The following is a 19,304-nucleotide window of genomic DNA, read 5'->3' as shown; positions in this document are numbered from 1 at the left end:
CTCAATTGAGAAGAACACGACTGAAGATTTCCATTGGGCCCATAGTACCTCGGGCGCTAGAGAAGGGCAGAGGGCGGGTAGAGACGTGAGGTGAGGGGGGTGGTGAGTCGCTCATCCTCGTGACCCAGAATATCTCCCCCCTCCCTGTGATGATGAGCTTGCTTTTCCATAAGGGCTTTCCTTTGATTCAGGGAATGGGCCAACCAATGAGAGAGGGGCATGTTAGATTATTTTGGGGAAGGGCTCATGCCAGGAGGGTTCACTTTTACTAGGCGCCAAGTGTCCCCAGCAACCAGTGTCTCTTGTACCAGCAGAAGCTCCAGAACTCTCACCCCCCTGCCTGCCTCTGCCCCGTCTGTGCCCACGGAACAGCCATGAGAAGGCAGCTCCGGTCCAGAAGGGCTCCAGCCTCTCCTTATGCTTATCGCTACAGACTTGTGAGTCCCGGGGAGCAGAATATTTTGCCCGCCCTTTTGAGGGGGGTGGGCTGGGGGTTGCGTAGATCTTGGCTTACGGCCGCTTCTCCTCAGCATGGGCAGGAACAGCGAGCTGTAAGGAAGCCTATAATTTCAAGATCCAGCGGTGACTCCTGGCACCCCACTGTGCCCTAAATTGCTGCATTGAAGGAGGAAGCCCCTTTTCCTGGGGAACAAAAGACAAGGGGAGGGGAAGATGCCAAAGAATAGGGGCCTTCTAAAATTGGGGGGGGGGGAGTCTAGAATTTAAACAAACAGAGCTTTTGGAGTCTGGGAGTAGAGGCTTTGGTCCGATAGCAGGAAATTTTAGCCAGGAGAGAGAGGAAGGGGAAGAGGAAGGGAAGGGAAAGACACAGCCCACCCAGCTGTCTTCAGTCCCCCGGGGCGGGAGCGCCTGAGGAACCCAGCTGCTCTTTTTCTAAAGCAGAAATTCCAAACTCTCGCGAAAAATCAGAGAATCGTAGATAGAAGCCGGGCGTAATCTTAGACATCATCTCTCCAGAACCCCTCATTATGTAAAGGAGGCTGCTGGGGCTCAGAGCACAGGAGTGACTTGCAAGTTAGTGAGAGAGCTAGTGAGAACGCCAAGTTTCCTCACTTCTAATCTTGGGCTCTTTCTATTAGACGTGCAGTAGGCAACTCCGTAGCCCTCTGATCCTCCCCCATCCGTTGCCAGCCTGCCTGCCACCCCACCCCACCCCGCCCAGCACACACACACACACACACACACACTCACACACACACACGCTCAGCACGCGCTTCTCTGCTATCGCCATTTATCTCCATCCAGGGTGCATCACAGATTTCTTTGAACCCACGGTTTCTTTGCATGTTCTTTGCTAGAAATCGTTAATATATGCCACACGCAGTACTTTTTTTTGGAGGGGGGGAGTCTGAAATCTCCCCCAGAGAGGGCTGTGATCTGAGCCCAGGACGAAACAAAGCTTAATCCACTTTTCTTTGGAAATGGCCCCTTATATAACCAGGGAGTTAAGTAAAGACTGTCAACAGCCCGCAGAGGAAAACACGAATCCTTCCAAGTCCATGTCACCCTACAGAGGGCTTCCCTTCTCAGCCACAGCGTGTAGAATCTTGCTTTGCGCATTTCCAGAGGCCCTCCCAGCCTGTAGGGCACCTAGAACTCTTCCTTCCTTGGCTTCTTTTCTCCGTAATGTTGCTAAAGTGTTGTGTATAGGTTCAGTTATTTGTCAAGTGCATCAGAGGAGCTTGCTCTCTATAGGAAATGCTTGATTTTAAAGGCATCGGGGGATCTTGCCCTTTAGAGGGAATACTTGATCAAATTTAAAAAGAAACTATTTAATGCAGTGGTTAATCATATGCTAATTTCTCTTTAAAATCAACCAACCATTCAAACGTTTACAGGGTGTTACTCAATGCAGGGCACAAATTTATCCTTTGGGTCACACTGTTTGTTTATATGTTTATATGTTTATATATTTAGAGTGCTCAAAATGGAGCCACCCTCTGCCCTTCAGACTCTTCCCTTTTAGGGCAACATGACGGCCCCAGCACACACCCACTACTATAGTCCAGCACATTCAAACACACTATCACAGGAGGGCACTGCCTCTCATTACCAAAGGATTCCCTACAGGATTCTGTTAAATAGTTAGTTGCACAAAAGTGCCTCCCTTGCACAATGTGAGGTTCTCCTGTCCCGGGAAGCAGAGGAGAGCAAAAAAGACATTTGAGATTCCTGAAACTCAGGCAGTGTGAGAGCCGTGGGGAAATTAGCTCGGAGAAGGTTAATTCTTCCCGGGAGGGTAAAGCTTTAAATGACAAGCCATCTTTAATGGGATTATCATGAAAGCTCATATCTACAAATAAGATCAGGCTGAGGCCCAGGCCAGCTGCCTCCTCTGTGGAGCAGAGGTGGAGGGCAGGCCCCCCCGGGCAAGAGGGAGAGAAAAGGAAGTTGTTCAGAAAACATAAAGGGGACTATAAATCCTTTCGCAGTGAACCATTCCACCTCAAATTCTCGGAGATTCCCAGGTGCGGTAGATTCTTGGGGGCCATGAGGACTACCCACCACAGTCCACAAGGCTGCTGGGGTTTAGGACGACAAGCTCCGTGAGAGCAATTTCCCCAGAGTCCAGGCTCAGGTTTTAAGCGGGGCAGTTACCACTGGCGCTCGTTCGGTCCCCACCGGCTCCCGAGCTGGGGGCCCCACACGGGGGCAGGGCCATCAAGGAGTTGGAAAATATCCACTCTGCCCCTTGGGTGCTCAGAATGTAGTTGGGGAGGTCAAATGCGTCCGTGTGTTCGCACACAAGGGAAAGAGATTTAAGAACATTTTTTAGTCCATTCAACGCTGAGTGATGGGGGCTTTTCTGAGCCTTGTACCGTGAGTCCACGTCAGAGCCAGAAATCCTTGGTTATGAGCACCTACGAGCTCTTGGGAGCACAGAACCCGACACACCTGTGGTGGCTCCGTCATTCTGTTAACAGCGTCTGGGCGCTTGCGCTCAGTGCGCGACGGGAGACACGTCACTGTCCCGGGTAACAAGAGACACAGGTTCTGTCAACTGGCTCACAAACTCGCTGTGTGGCTACAGCTATGTCCTGCTCCCTCTCTGGGCCTGCGAGGGACAAGGGAATCTTCAGGGTCCCAGTCAGTTCTAGTATGGTGTGTGATAGAAAGCTGTACATTGGAACAAACTCGAGAGCCATTCAGAAGTGCTGACGATCCAGAGCTAGACAGCGCTGGCCAGACTGAACACTGAGAGCAGAGCCTTGTCATTCTCTGTCCCTTTTACTGATTCTGAACAATCCAATTTTCGGAGGCCCCCCCACCAATGGCAGCATTTTTAGCTGAGTGTCCTCTAAACGGCCTTTGAGGAATCAGGCAGGGAGGGGGCAGCATGGAGCCCCTGGCCTCTATCATTTGACACATCCAACCCCAACAGGTGCACAGGCCCCGCCACCCTTCAGATTTGGGCAGCAGAGAGAAGGGAGGGTGGCCTCATTTTCTGCTGCTGCAGTGAGCCTTGGCAGACCCCCAAAGAGCAAAGATCCAACTCTCCTGCCTATGGCTGGGAGGCATTTGAAATACCGTTGGTGAAGTCTGGGTTTCTCTTTTTTTGTTTAATTTCCTTAGAACCACTCAGAGAAGATTATAGTTTCGGATCTCAATGACTGCAATCAGTCAATCAACAGATACGTGCTGAGCACTCACTACGTGCCCAGATTTTTGCCTAGGGTATGGGATGGGGGTGGGGGATGGGGGGAGACTAAGGAAGTATCAGTTGAGGTTCCAGACCTTCGGGAGTCTGTTCGACCGGCGGAGGTGCCAGCCCAGGCAACAGTCAGAGAAGCAGCAAACAGACCCCTGTGTTTTGTTTTTGCTAGGGAGGGAGTCTAAGTTTTGAGGAGGGGTCCAGCCGCTGGCCTCTCCTCCTGCTGTGTGTCCCAGGCTACTTTCAGATACAACGTGGATGGTCAGGTTGAGCACCTGCCAGCTACAGGACCGATGGTAAAGCTGGCTTGGACTTAGAATTTGCCATGGTGGACTCAAGTGTCTAAAATGAGTCTGTTCTCCGGTGTTGAGCTCAGCTCCGCCCTAACAGGCCAGACAAAGCGAGGCCAAGGCCCCAGGACGGAGGAGTGACATAAGCAGAGTCCTGGGGGGAAGAGCCCAAGGGCCTGCAGCTGAGAATAAAACTTACACCTCTGTGGAAAGAATATTGGGTCAAAATGGGTCAAAGAAAGGATATTTCCTCCAAAAGAGCAGAGAGAGAGAGAGAACATGTGCCTCTTGTAACGAGGGGGAAGCGTCTCCGAATATTGAGTCGTTTTCCATTCCTTTTGGCTGGTGGGATGCGCCCTGGGGAATTTTTTTCAAAAAAGGGACTGTGTTTTGTCACCATTCCAGGATGATCAGGATGAAGTGAACCAGAACTACTTAGCAGATGAAGAGGAAGAAGCTGAAGAAGAGGCTCGGGTGATGGTGGTACCCGATTTGGAGGAGGAGGAGGAAGAAGAGGAGGAGGAGGAAGAGGAGGAGATAGAAGAGAAGGAAAAGGAGGAGGAAAAGGGTCAAGGTCAGCCAGCAGGCAATGCTTGGTGGCAGAGATGGCAGATCGTGAGCGAATACCTGTGGGATCCGGAGAAAAGGATGTCTCTGGCCCGAACAGGTCAGAGTTGGAGTAAGTCCCAGTTGTCCCAATGCCCCAGTCGGGTGTCCTTTGCTTTTGGCTTGGTGTCCAGGACTCCTTTACCATACGTTGGATGGGCTTGTCTGCAAACTTCTCTTAGATTTCGTGTGAAGGGCTGGATGCCTAGGGAAATGCCTGGACTGTGGGCAGATCCCATCGGAAGAAACTCCAAGTATGTAAACACACTAGATTGTGGAGCTGAAAGCCGCTGGGCTCAACTTCATTTGCGATGCAGAGAGACAGTAAGAATGAGTTGAGAAAGCACAGATTTTTGTTGTTGTTGTTGTTGTTGTTGTTGTTGTTGTTGTTGTTGTTTAAGTCCCGGCCCCATCACTTTCTATCTGTGTGACCTTGGGCTCATCCTTTACCCTCTCTGAGCCTCATTCTTCCTCACCTGCCAAATGAGGGAAACAATCCCTACCGTGTTTCTCCCACAGGATCAGCCTGAGGCTCCCGTCAGATGCTCCAGTTGTAAACTTGAAAGCACAGTTGACCCTTGAACAACACAGGTTTGAACGGCACTGCCCCACACAGGTGCTGTGTTTTCCCCCATAAATACAGCGTAGTGCTGTAAATGTATTTTCTCTTCCACAAGATTGCCTTTTCTGTAGCTTACTTTATCGTAAGCAGACAGCATATCCTACATGTAATGTACCAAATACGTGTGAATTGACTCTTCCTGGCTTCTGGTCAACAGTGGGCTATTAGGAGTTACGTTTGGGGGAGTCAAGACTTAGACACAGATTTTCAGCCACGCGGGGGTTGGCACCCCTAAGCCCCGCGCTGTTCAAGGGTCAACTGTACTATGCAGTAGACTGTTGCTAGGATATGAGACCCCAGTCCCTGCTAACTTGACCGCGGATTTATAAAATCTCATCGTTTCACCCAGTAATGTCAGAAAAGGAAAGCCAGGAGGCCTGCCCTTGGCCCCGGCTTGTGGGTGCTTTAGGCTCCCACGGTGTACACAGAGAAATTCGGTTTAAAGGGGTCATTTCTGGCGATTACAGCCGAGCCCCCGTCGCACTCAATCAGTGGCAGAATGGCATTCCTTAGCCACGGCCTTGACTTCACGACCTCTCCAGCACCCCTCTCCCAGGGTCCTACTCACCTCTTGAACTATTCATGCTGTGCCTTCTCCTCAGGAGATTTAGCCTGTGGTAAAATTCACACTTGCCACACTCTCTGCACAGCCCAGAAAAAGAGTAGCCGCTGGCTTGGCACTCAGTTAACCCAGGAGAAGAACAAAATAGATGACTCTGCGGATGAAATCAGAGTCCCCCAGGGCCCAGGGTCTAGGATGCTGAAGTTGACGGTCATGCCTTCTAAAGGCCCCTTTGGCTGAGAATTCTCTCCCCACCTAGTTTATGTTTCTAATTCAGCTCCGTCCGGGTGAGACGGCCAGCCCTCCTTCCTGGAATTAGGAATAGCAGGTGTGGGGCTCTGAGCAACGCCCACCTCCCTTCACCCCTCCTCGGTTCCCAGCCCCACCCCTGCCAATCCCTCAAACTCTCAACTGGAACAAATGTACCATTCAAGGAACATTCCAACATTCTGGAAGCTGCAGACAAATGCCGGACACTTACTGGGGCTCCTAAGGGGGCACAGCTGTTTCTCCCTTGCCTAAAGAAGACTGGGAAAATAGGCCTTGTGAAATGCAAGTGTGATTCTGGGAGAGGGAGCTGTACTTTAACCCCTGAACAGCCAGCCATTGGAATTTCATCAGATGAGCTGATCCATGTGGCCCCTGGGGAGAATAATCCACAGGCCAAAAGAGAGTGATGGGGGAGAAAGTTTCAAGTGCCCAGGGAAGACATGGCAGTGGGGACACCGCATGGTAGGCCATATCCGGGCCTCTGGATGGCAGGTCTGAGGAGAGTCCAGGAACTCAGGCTTATGCTGTTGGGCTATGCCTGGGCAAGGGGCACGTGGTGATGTTAATGCCTAGGCCACCAAGCATATGCTTTGCTGCCCTCTTTGCTGCCCTCTTGCTTGAAAACTAGGTGCCCACTTGAGCATTTACTAACCCTATCCCAGCCTGCACATCGACATGACCAACATTATTCACCCAGCCTATGATTATACTATTCCGGGTTTTTCCTTTGGTAGCTGGGCAACTTCTATTTTTAGGAACTATCTGTTATTTTATTGGATACTGACAAGAACCATATGAGGTAGTAATATTATTATCCCCATTTTACAGATGCAGAAACTGAGGCTTAGAGAGGGTAAGTAACTTATCTAAAGTCACACAGTTATTAAGCTGCAGCACTGAGATTCAAGCCCAGGTCAGATGAACACTGGGGTTCATCCTCTTGCTGGAACACCACATTGTCTTCATGAAGTATAGTGATGAGCAAGGCCCTGATGGGTAGGGTCTCAGGACCTGATGGGATGTTTTGGTGGGAGGAATGAAGAATCTAGATCATGGGGCCCAGGCTTGGGTAAGGCATTCAGAAGAGACCCCTGGATTACCTAGAGGAGTAGCCCAAGTAAAACCTGGACATCCAGGGCAGAAGAAGTTGGAGGGTTCAGTGGGTTCCGATGGGTATGGTGCTTGGTCTTCCTTGGTGGGGATGGGGGGGTGGGAAGCTGTGTTAGCCCATCACAGACTTCAGGGCATAGCTCAGGGGTAAGGCTCAGGGGACTCACCACTAGTGCCATTCTCCCCTCTACACTTCCTAGCCATACATCCTACGCAAGGCAGAAGACATCTCCAAGGGAATGTACCTGTATCCCATTGCTTTCCTTTCATCCATGAGACTGAGTCTTCTAGTCCCCCAGGATGGCTCCAGTCGTTGACCCCTTCCCAGGACTGGGGACTGGGGTTGAGGAAGGGGGGAGGAGGCACAGGGCACATCCCATCAGGGCAGCCAGTGGGCAGGAGCCAAGTACCACAGGCGCACGGGCGCTGCTGTTTCTTCTCCAGGGATTCCAGCGGAATCAATGTGTTCCTGCCCCAGTTCTGCCTCAGTTCACCTTATGAAACATCAAGGTTCCATTTCCAGTTGGATGCCTGAGGATCTTTTTTCTCCCTTCCTCCGCTCCTCCCTCCCCCCCCCCTTTCTGGTTAATTTTATTTGGTTCATGGTTCAATTTAAAAATTAATATTTGGATTCAGTTTTGGGTACAGCAGAGTTATGTGGTTTGTTCCGGTTTCTGGTTCGTGATTCAGTTCAAATCTGTCTGTTCCGACATCATGTCATTGCTGTGAGCGGAGCCAGATATTGTTGCCGGAGAGGGCCCCAAGGAAGACTTGAAAAGAGCTTCTCAGCAGCTATCTCGGGCTCATTCACCTCACTTGGTGCTGCCTCATCCTGGGGCAAACCTAATCCCAAAACAGCCTGCGGAGGAGGCATTCAGACAACCGTGCTTCTTTGGGTCCTACAGCAATAAGCACATGAATAATAACAATGGTGAGGACCTGCCGTGTAAAGAGCACTTGGTATCTGCCAGGTCTGTGCTATGCTATTTATATGCATCGTCCCACACCAAGAAGGAAGTCCTATTATAGTCCTCATTGTACAGATGAGGAAATTGAGGCCCAGAGAGGCGAGCAGCATATCCAAGATGAAACAGCGAGGAAATGGTAAGGTCAGGAAAGGACGCGCGGAGAAGCGGAATTTCAGATATTGTTAGGGATGTAGATCAGTATATGAGGTGAAGTGCTAAGCTTGTTCCCATTTTACCTGTGAGGACTTGGGGGCACAGAGAGGTTCTGGAACTTGCCCAAGCTCACAGGTAGAGCAAGTGTCGATAATTAAGTACAGTTTCTTCCTCCTTCCTTCCCCGTCGCGTGTTCTTTTGGAAAAGCAGAGCCACTTAAACTTTTGCTAAAGTGGAATAAGATTTGAAATAAGTAGGGTGAGGCCTCACTTTGCCTTGATTAGAGTAGAGGCAAGTCCAGCGGAAATTAATCAAAAGTTTGAATTATAGGCTATGTGAAAAGAAATGCTGTTTTCATCTCTTGCAAATACATATAATCACTGGAGCCAAGCCGCTAGGACTTTTCAGGGCACCTGCTTTAATGAGGGCTCCCAAGCAACTTGCCCTCTGCAGTACTCTCAACTCCACTCCCCTGTAATCTTGCTCATGGCCATCATCTGCTCAACAAGCCCTTCCATCGGAGATGCTGTAAAGGTACACTGCAATCAGACCTCCGGCACAGTTCTCACGAATTCCAAATTGGTGAAATCTGAATAAGCAAGGACATACTGAATCTGGGGAATATGGATAAATAAATAAATAAATAAATAAATAAATAAATAAATAAAAGCCATCTCACATGTTGGGGTTGGTTCTGGCTCATGAGTTCAAGCGAGGAGGCAGGAGGGCTAGTTGGCAAGCACTGACCACTCTCATCTCTGATCCTTCTGCAGGCCTGATCTTAGTCATTTACTTCTTCTTCTATGCCTCCCTGGCCGCTGTCATCACCCTCTGCATGTACACGCTATTTCTGACCATCAGTCCCTACATGCCGACCTTCACTGAGAGGGTGAAGCCTCCTGGTGAGTGCCCAGATGCCCTGTGCTGTCAGCAGTCGCTGGACAGAAATCTGCTTGGACAGCATGTTCAGCCTCAATTAACTTTGGCTCTTCCTGGTAATGACTTAGGGATTCAATTATTAAGAGTAAAAGTAAAATGGTACTTGGCAAATTATGGTCCTTTTTGTTTTGATTGCCTGGGGGGGTAATGGTTTCATGGGAATCAATACAAAAAAATTATCCCAAGAACGGGTTAATATATCCAAGACCTGTTTTCGTTGCCAGGAGTTATGATTAGACCCTTCGCCCATAGCCTTAACTTCAACTTCAACGTTTCTGAACCTGACACTTGGCAGCATTATGTCATTAGCCTAAATGGCTTTCTCCAGGGTAAGTAAGTGCCTCTGAATGGGGGAAATCTCTGTGGAAAGGTGATGGGTTGGGGGTGGGGGATTCGAAATTCACAATTCACCAGAAATCCCACCCTTACTAACCCCAGCCCATCCTGGTCTTTCCTTACCTTGCATCCCCCTCAGCACCTGTATATACAATCAAGACTGTTCTAGTTTGTGATTGTATGTTGTCTTGAAAGCATATAAGCCAAGTCTCCAGCAAGATGCTAAGTTCACTGGGGGCAGAGAATTTGTTTTCTTAAACATCCAGATGGCTCAATAATGACCATTTATAAAAGATCATTCCAGGGGGTGGGTAGTGGTGAGAGACGAAGAGTGTTCTCCAGAATGGGAAGATTCCTGCCTCCTATACTTTCTCAAGGTAAGAGAATTCCTTTCTTGGAGATGGGCCATCTTGAAGGAAGAGAGCAAGGGTCTTGATTTAATAGCATCCTGGCAGGGAGTTAGAGAAAGAATCTCTGGGTGACAGTCACTCCAACATTTTGATAGGAAATGTTTGCAAGATGCCTATCTCTATAGCGTCATCAGATACACTTTCAGGGACCGAGTGGCTTTTTGAGAAGCCCTTCCATGGACTGAAAGCTGAGGTAGCAGTTTGGTTAAGGTCCGACACAGAGCACGCAGGCTCTAAGCCCCAGTGGGCTGCACAAATTAGTTGTGGAAAAAAGCCAGTTTCATTGCTTTGGTTGTCCCTGCCTGGCTGAAATGGAGGGATAGGGAGCAGTAGAATGTGCACTGAAAGAGAAAAACAATCTCTTACGTGATGGGAAGGGTTATGTAAATGCATAAATTTTGTCATTTAACTTTAACCCTGCATAGAAGCTACCGTCAGGGTGCCTGGGTGGCTCAGTCGTCGGTTAAGTGTCCAACTCCTGATCTCAGCTCAGGTTTCGATCTTAGGGTTGTGAGTTCAAGCCCCGCATTGGGGCTACATAAAGAATCTACCATCTCCATTCTACAAATGGGGCAACTGAGGCTCAGAAAGGGGAAGTAACGTGATAAAAGTCTCCCAGCAGCCGAACCAGTGTTTAAAACCACATCCATGGTTGTGACACCTTGGCTACTGGAAGTGTGGTCCAGGACCCGCAGCATCAGCATCCCCTGGGAGTTTGTTAGAAGGGCAGGCTCTCAGGCCCCACCCCAGACCCGTCGAATCAGGATCGGCACTTGAACAAAATCCACAGGTGATCTCTATAAACTTTAAAGCTTGAGAAATACTGCTTTTTGTAATTCTTTGTTGCTGCCATATGACCGGGAGTTAGAAACTCAGCTTTGTAACAGTCATGCTCAGTGTCATTTTGGGGAAGTCTGAGTTTCAGATTCCTCATCCGTAAAATGAGGGGGACTGGGTCCCTTCTGAATCCATGTAGTTTTTTGAGCTCAAAAACAAAAACAAAAACGCTTTGGGCATCAGAGCCAGCAGAGTCTCGTCTTTTCTTTCAAACTGTCTGTGAGCTATCGCAAGTGTGGTCAGAATCTCTGCTGAGGAAATCCCTCCGAGAAGCTAGTAGATAGAGAAATACCAATTCTGACCTGACGACAGAGATGGAGAACATTAGGGAAAGCATTGGGTTTTTAGTTCCTAAGGGTAGATAACATGCCCTATTTAAAAGGAACACATCTCTGAAATAGACATCCCAGAGTATCAATTTCATTCCCACTAGGACTGGGATTTTGCAATAAGGGTCATGCCCATGTCACATTATTTTTAATGGAACTACCTCAAGAGAAACAATGAGCACGTGATTAGAGCTTCTATTTAGAAACTTATTATTTGAACATAGTTCTTGTTCTAAAAAAAAAAAAAAAGATTAAAACGAAAACTTGAGTCCAATGTAGCTTTGTCAAAGGAAAAATAAAGGCTTAACCGTAACTGGAATAGATTTAAAATTCCCAGTTGCTCCTTAATAATATTAAACCCAAGTCACAGCCTGTCTAGATGACAACCCAGCAGTACATTTGGAGTTTTACCCCCGGTAGATCATAGGTGCACAGACTCCTCTGAAAAACTAAGCTACTGGGAACATGAGTGCATGGGGGCTGGACCTAACAGGACTAACTGGACTCCGTCATTTAAAACCAAACTGGAAATAAAGCAGTCATTTCCAAAGCCCAGTTCAGTGGCATCTGGTAGTCCAAAGAGTGAGCTCACAGACCGCCCCTTTTCAGCTCTCTCTCCGTGATATGTATACCTTGGACACATGCTCCTTTCCATCCGATGTAAAGGGACATGAACCCTGAGTGCCTAGGTTCTCAGTAGACAAGATCTCACCCTCTCACGTTCTCAGGGGAGACCCTACAGCTTGTCGTTGGTTTCTGTCTTTCAACCTAAGCTTCTCTTTTGTGGTGCTAACTTCGGTCTGTAAAGGATGAGAAGCTGGTTTATCTCCTCTTCCTCCCTCTTTCTCCTCTCCCTCCCTCCTGTCCCACAACACACACTTCTCATTTTCTTGTGTCTGGTGTCTCTCATGGACCTCCAAGGGAGATGTTTCCTAGACTGAACTTAAAAAGATTTAGCCCAAGAGGTTTGCTTCCTTATATAAGCCAGGCCGTGACATGATTCAGTCCCTCTTCCAGAATTTACTATGTGCCTCTTCCTCTTCCAGAAGTAGAAGGGGCAGCCCTCCCCAGTTTACAGTTTGCCATCGCTGAAAAAAAATAATGGAAAATGGAAGTTATACGGTGACCAACACATGACCCAGAGATAGCTATTCCAAAGTTTGGAGGGAAGGAGAAACAATCGAAGTGGGCCCAGGGGATGAGCCTGAAAGGCTTCCGGGAGAGAGGCTGTTGGGGGGGCCTTGGACACCGACGCCAAGTCACAGAGCCTAGGCCAGGCTGAGTGGGCTCTCAGAGGAGCACCAGAATGCTGCAGAAAGGAAACTAGGGAGGAGGACTACTGCAAACGTGGCCCTGCCCTGTAGCACCCGTCTAACATGCCCACCTCCCCGCTGCTGCCCCCACGCACGCTTTAGGTTACAATGACAGTCTTCAAGAGGAGATGAATGTAGATTGTCCCCCGGGGCAGTACTTTATCCAAGATGGCGATGAGGATGAAGACAAGAAGGCCTGCCAATTTAAGCGCTCCTTCCTGAAGAACTGCTCGGGCTTGGAGGACCCTACTTTTGGCTACTCTACTGGACAGCCGTGCATCCTTCTAAAGATGAACCGGGTATATTGGCCCTTGATACTCCGGTGATACTAAGTGGAGGAGCTGGGTGGGAAGGCTCTGGCCCCTCCGTTTCTCTTGGGCTCTGTCTTCACACCCTGCAAGTCGGGCCACTCTTACTGACAGCATCAGTAATTCGAACAACCGGACAAACCTATCAAGCAATAATCCCTTTTTCTCCCTGAATACTTCCTATTTCCACCCTCCTCTCCCGCCCCTAACCTGCCCTTTGATGCCCTCTGTCAGTAACGAGGTCCTGAGCTGTTTGGAACCGGGGACTGACATGATGGGAGGGGCAAGGCTTCTATCACAAGAGACACATTTTCCTCCTCTCCTGCCATGCCTTAGGTGTGGTAGAGCCCTACCAGGCACATCCCTCTTAAAACCAGAAAGTTCTTTACAGCTTCAGAGTTCTCTTGCTGCCATTACCATTGTACAAACATCAGGCACAAATACAACAAGGAGTAGGCTGAGCTGCACAGCTCTGGAGATATTTTTGCATTTTTTGCTTTTTGTAACATTCCTGAGAGGGCAAAATAGGTTAAGTTTATGCCTAAGGAAGGGGTGGCTTAAGGGGGGGTTTAGAAAAGCCCCATTTTTACTGTCCAATCCATTTTGCGTTTTGATGTTCAACAAAAACAACAACAACAATGCTGGTTTTCTTTTGATAGATTGTAGGCTTTCGTCCTGAGCTTGGGGATCCTGTGAAAGTGTCCTGCAAAGTTCAGGTAAAGTGCCTTTTTGAGTAAGTATTGCTAGCCCATCTGTTTTATGTAAAAAGATGGTTCATCCCTTCCAAGGGTTTCACCATGGATGCCGGGCTATGGGTTAGGGAAAGGTTAGTATGTCATAACTACGCCTCCCTCTAGTACCTTCTGGCCTCCCTCTTGCCAGAAAGCATTCAATTCACGTCTGTGTGTGTCGTGCAACTGTGTGTGTCCTCGCTGGTTTCTACCTGTGAACGCCAAAGAATGAACCTGCTAAGGGCCACAGCAGGGACCGACAACGGGCCATGTCATTAACTGGGATTCTGTTTACACTTTTGCTTTTAGCTCTAATTACTTGTTTCTTTGAACTAAACAACCAGCTTTCATTAGAGTCATTAGTCCCTGCTTTTAAACCAGAATTTCACTTTTTGCAGCAATGACCAGTGGCACTCCATGTTGCAGTAACAAAGGACTACCAGGGAAGTATAAACAGAACGCCATTAATATGCTAATTAACTGTCCTTCGAGGGACCATTAACTTCTATCTCATCTGCACCAATTAGCTCCTTTGTAGGAAGAAGCCCTAGATCTTGGGTTTGCTTCTCAAACCGGAAGCAGTAGCTCCCTCCGGTTTCCTAACATGCACTGCACCCCCAGGCCTGGACGGCTGCCTCGTTAATGTCCTCAGACCTCCAGCCTTGAGGGTGGTGGGTCAGAAAGCAGAAAGAGGCAGCATTTATTGATCCCTTAGGCTACGCCAGGTACTTTGCTAGGTGTTAGGGGTGCTGAGATAGCTATGACTCGGTCTCTGAAATCGGGGCAACCACGTATTACAGCTGCTGTGAAAGGTGCAGCGGGGACACGGAAGATGAGGGTTGAAAGGTCAGGCCGTGGTTTGCCCCGTGAACAAGGTAGGAAGGACATCCATTCTGTCCACACGGACATGAGTGTGCATAAATATACACACGCTCGAGACAAGAAGACAAACTAGTGGCACTGATTCCACAGGCTATTCACAGACGTGAACTGCGTTGCTTTCTAGAAGAAAATGTAAGTAAATCATAAAGACCGACTCAGTCTTAAACTAGCATACTGGTTGGCTTGAGCCCTGCTTATAGTTCCCTAGTGGAAGCCATTCGTTTTTCCATTTACACAGAACCTTGCTGAGAACCGTCCTTTAAAAAGAAAACAAGAAATAGTCAGAGTCATCATACATTCCATAATAATCAGTTGGTCAAAATCCACACCCACTTGTGGAAATCAAGCAGGACAAGGTCATCACTAGAATAAGAGTATACTCTGAATGCTTACACTATATTGACAGAAGCAATCCCATGACCCCAGTGAGTGATCCGCTAGTAGTGAGCACTGTCTGTCCCTTGTTAGCCCCCAGATCTCTGCTATATAGGGCAAGCCAATGCATAGGCAGGATGGTCAGTCCCCTACCTGACATGATATGATGAGGGTACACTTATTTATTTCATCTTTGCAGTGCTGGTTCCCTCTTGCTTATCCTCCTGAGTTCACCTCCTGCAATTAAAGCACTACGGAGAAGGTGGTCAGACACATGAGTTTCGGTGGGCCAAACTATAGGCTGTGTCCCTAGGCAGCAGATCCCTGTGCACCTGGTCTACCTTCCAACAGAACTGAGCCCACGGTGTGCAAGTTGTCGTGGCGTGGGATTTACTCAATATGTTCTAACATCTACCTGCCTCAACGTCCAAGACTGGGTGCCAGGCCCAGGATGATTTTTTTTTTTTTTTTTTTTTGGAGAGGGGCTGGCATGGTAGGCCCTCTTGCTAGAGCAGCACCAGCTACTGCCAGCCTTCTGGAGCCCTTCTGTCTGGGTCCCCTAGGAGCCAGTACAGAACTATATCGAGCACATTCGGCCTCCTCAGTCCAGGCCTTCCATTCAATATTCTTTTTTTTTTTTCTTTTTAATTTTTTTATTGTTATGTTAATCCCCATACATTACATCATTAGTTTTAGATATAGTGTTCCATGATTCATTGTTTGTGCATAACACCCAGTGCTCCATGCAGAACGTGCCCTCCTCAATACCCATCACCAGGCTAACCCATCCTCCCACCCCCCTCCCCTCTAGAACCCTCAGTTTGTGTTTCAGAGTCCATTGTCTCTCATGGTTCTTCTCCCCCTCCGATTTCCCCCCCTTCATTCTTCCCCTCCTGCTACATTCTTCTTCTTCTTTTTTTCTTTCTTAACATATATTGCATTATTTGTTTCAGAGGTACAGATCTGAGATTCAACAGTCTTGCACAATTCACAGTGCTTACCAGAACACATACCCTCCCCAGTGTCCATCACCCAGTCACCCCATCCCTCCCACCCCACCCCCCACTCCAGCAACCCTCAGTTTGTTTCCTGAGATTAAGAATTCCTCATATCAGTGAGGTCATATGATACATGTCTTTCTCTGTTTGACTTATTTCGCTCAGCATAATACCCTCCAGTTCCATCCACGTCGTTGCAAATGGCAAGATCTTATTCCTTTTGATGGCTGCATAATATTCCATTGTATATATATACCACATCTTCGTTATCCATTCATCTGTTGATGGACATCTTGGCTCTTTCCACAGTTTGGCTATTGTGGACATTGCTGCTATAAACATCGGGGTGCACGTAGCCTTTCGGGTCCCTACTTTTGTATCTTTGGGGTAAATACCCAGTAGTGCAATTGCTGGATCATATGGTAGCTCTATTTTCAACTTTTTGAGGAACCTCCATACTGTTTTCCAGAGTGGCTGCACCAGCTTGCATTCCCACCAACAGTGTAGGAGGGTTCCCCTTTCTCCGCATCCCTGCCAACATCTGTCATTTCCTGACTTGTTAATTTTAGCCATTCTGACTGGTGTGAGGTGGTATCTCATTGAGGTTTTGATTTGGATTTCCCTGATGCCGAGCGATATTGAACACTTTTTCATGTGTCTGTTGGCCATTTGGATGTCTTCTTTGGAAAAATGTCTGTTCATGTCTTCTGCCCATTTCTTGATTGGATTCTTTGTTCTTTGGGTGTTGAGTTTGATGAGTTCTTTAGAGATTTTGGATACTAGCCCTTTATCTGATATGTCATTTGCAAATATCTTCTCCCATTCTGTCAGTTGTCTTTTGGTTTTGTTGACTGTTTCCTTTGCTTTGCAAAAGCTTTTTATCTTGATGAAGTCCCAAAAGTTCATTTTTGCCCTTGCTTCCCTTGCCTTTGGTGATGTTTCTAGGAAGAAGTTGCTGCGGCTGAGGTCGAAGAGGTTGCTGCCTGTGTTCTCCTTTAGGATTTTGATGGACTCCTGTCTCACATTGAGGTCTTTCAAACCATTTGGAGTCTATTTTTGTGTGTGGTGTAAGGAAATGGTCCAGTTTCATTCTTCTGCATGTGGCTGTCCAATTTTCCCAACACCATTTGTTGAAGAGACTGTCTTTTTTCCATTGGACATTCTTTCCTGCTTTGTCAAAGATTAGTTGACCATATAGTTGAGGGTCCATTTCTGGGGTCTCTATTCTGTTCCATTGATCTATGTGTCTGTTTTTGTGCCAGTACCATACTGTCTTGATGATGACAGCTTTGTAGTAGAGCTGGAAGTCTGGAATTGTGATGCCGCCAGCTTTGCTTTTCTTTTTCAACATTCCTCTGGCTATGCGGGGTCTTTTCTGGTTCCATACAAATTTTAGGATTATTTGTTCCATTTCTTTGAAGAAAGTGGATGGTATTTTGATGGGGATTGCATTGAATGTGTAGATTGCTCTAGGTAGTATTGTAGCATTGACATCTTCACAATATTTGTTCTTCCAATCCATGAGCATGGAACGTTTTTCCATTTCTTTGTGTCTTCCTCAATTTCTTTCATGAGTATTTTATAGTTTTCTGAGTACAGATCCTTTGCCTCTTTGGTTAGATTTATGCCTAGGTATCTTATGGTTTTGGGTGCAATTGTAAATGGGATCGACTCCTTAATTTCTCTTTCTTCTGACTTGTTGTTGGTGTATAGGAATGCCACTGACTTCTGTGCATTGATTTTATATCCTGCCACTTTACTGAATTCCTGTACGAGTTCTAGCAGTTTTGGGGTGGAGTCTTTGGGATTTTCCACATAAAGTATCATATCATCTGCAAAGAGTGAGAGTTTGACTTCTTCTTTGCCAATTTGGATGCCTTTGATTTCTTTTTGTTGTCTGATTGCTGTGGCTAGGACTTCCAATACTATGTTGTTCCATTCAATATTCTTTCAACTGAAAACCGAGGCACAGTCTCTCCCTGGAAATGCTCTGGGGATAGGTAAGCTATGCCCCATTCTGCTTTCATGGGTCTTCCTGGGACAGTTGGTTATGGGTCACATTGTGATTTCACCTGGGGCACAGGCCCCTTGAGCTCAGGCTTCAACCCACCAGGGGACCCGGCATCCCACATACACCTGCTTTTACTTCCAGAGAGGCGATGAAAATGACATCCGATCCATCAATTACTACCCAGAGTCGGCTTCTTTTGACCTTCGCTACTACCCTTACTACGGCAAACTGACTCACGTAAGCCTGTATCCTTTTCAGTCTTTGCTGTCAGAAAGGGCTCAGAGACAGAGGCAGGGCTGTTCGGAATTTCTGAGAATTAGGGAGCAGCATGTAGTAACAGTGGGGTGAACAGTGGCTGGCCAAGACCAGGAGCTCCCTCTACCAATTCCTAGTACAACCACTCCTTTCCGTATCTGAAGGTATTTCAGCTCTGGTCTGGTCTAACTCCTTCAGATTACGGATGGAGAAATTCGAGTTCAGAGAGAGAAAGCGACTTGCCCAACACATATAGCTAATTAGTGGCAGAGCCAGGAGCAGACAGATCACGGTCATTGCACTCCACGATACCCAAATAATCACACCTGCCTGTTTCTCCCAGGTGAAGCCCTGGGGCGGCGGTGGTGGGTCATAGGGCGAGGCTTCACCTTTCCCAGAGACATTGGAAAGATACTAGTTCTGGTTTCATTCGTGGTCTGATAGCCAGAAAATCCTATCAGACAGAGTTAGAACCAGTTTTCCCCAGAGGACAGTCAGACATCTGACAGTGACTTATGCAAGAAGCGTGTCATTTCCCCACCATCCCAGGGCAGAGAGCATGTCAGTTGCTTTAGCCATTCGTGACTTGGCATCATGGGATTTGCTCAGTTCCCTGTGTGAGGGTTATCCCGTCCTGCACTGAATATCTGCTCCCTTGCATCCTGTTACCCACCGCCACGCCCTCCGCTCCTCGCACTTAGGATTCATGTTCTTCCGCCTACAGGTTAACTACACCTCCCCGCTGGTGGCAATGCACTTTACAGATGTGGTGAAGAACCAAGCGGTGCCCGTCCAGTGCCAGCTGAAGGGCAAGGGCATCATAAATGATGTCATCAATGATCGTTTTGTGGGTAGGGTGATCTTTACTCTGAACATAGAAACCTAAGAACTTTGCGGGGCGCTCCCACTAGTTCTGTTTCTGTTTTATTTCATGTACCCCCTGGTAGTACCTGAATTCTTTTTCTTCGCTCAGGACACAGCCAGATGGACACCTAAGACAGCAGATCATCTTTCCTTGCCTTTGACATATGTATAAAATGACATTGTGGGATTGATTTTTTAAAGGTAGTCTCTCCTGATGACAAATAGATGATGTTAATTTCCCTTCCCCCTACTTAAAACTAAAACCCATTCTTGCTGCTAGAAGTCTCACCATAGTGTAAACATAGTATCTGATAAAATTCACAAGAGCCATGAAGGAGAATATCTATGATGATTTTAAATTCATCGTGTTTTGTAAAATTTTGTTGTTTTTAGAGGTGAGATTCCTCCCAACCAGGCTGATAACCTTTTAAAAAAAAAATTTTTTTTTTTCTTAACCTGCCT

At 47.6% G+C, this 19,304-nt stretch overlaps 1 protein-coding gene across 2 annotated transcripts; it reads left to right on the top strand.

The window, feature by feature from the left end:
• The first annotated feature begins 371 nt into the window (after nucleotides 1-371).
• Nucleotides 372-18,886, top strand: ATP1B4 (ATPase Na+/K+ transporting family member beta 4). Of its 2 annotated transcripts, none has more exons than XM_032391441.1 (8): nucleotides 372-437; nucleotides 4,369-4,630; nucleotides 9,028-9,156; nucleotides 9,418-9,522; nucleotides 12,521-12,717; nucleotides 13,386-13,442; nucleotides 17,865-17,960; nucleotides 18,703-18,886. In XM_032391441.1, exons 1-8 carry the CDS (start codon nucleotides 375-377, stop codon nucleotides 18,862-18,864), a joined length of 1,071 nt encoding a protein of 356 aa, XP_032247332.1. In that variant the 5' UTR covers nucleotides 372-374; the 3' UTR covers nucleotides 18,865-18,886. The 2 variants fall into 2 exon arrangements, with proteins under 2 accessions (XP_032247332.1, XP_032247331.1); XM_032391440.1 differs by having other exon boundaries at nucleotides 4,369-4,642.
• The last annotated feature ends 418 nt before the right edge of the window (nucleotides 18,887-19,304 follow it).

Source organism: Phoca vitulina, unplaced genomic scaffold (assembly GCF_004348235.1).
Source record: "Phoca vitulina isolate PV1807 unplaced genomic scaffold, GSC_HSeal_1.0 scaffold62, whole genome shotgun sequence".
Taxonomy (NCBI): domain Eukaryota; kingdom Metazoa; phylum Chordata; class Mammalia; order Carnivora; family Phocidae; genus Phoca; species Phoca vitulina.
The sequence above is the reverse complement of the archived record's forward strand: the minus strand, read 5'-3'. Positions and strand labels throughout refer to the sequence as shown.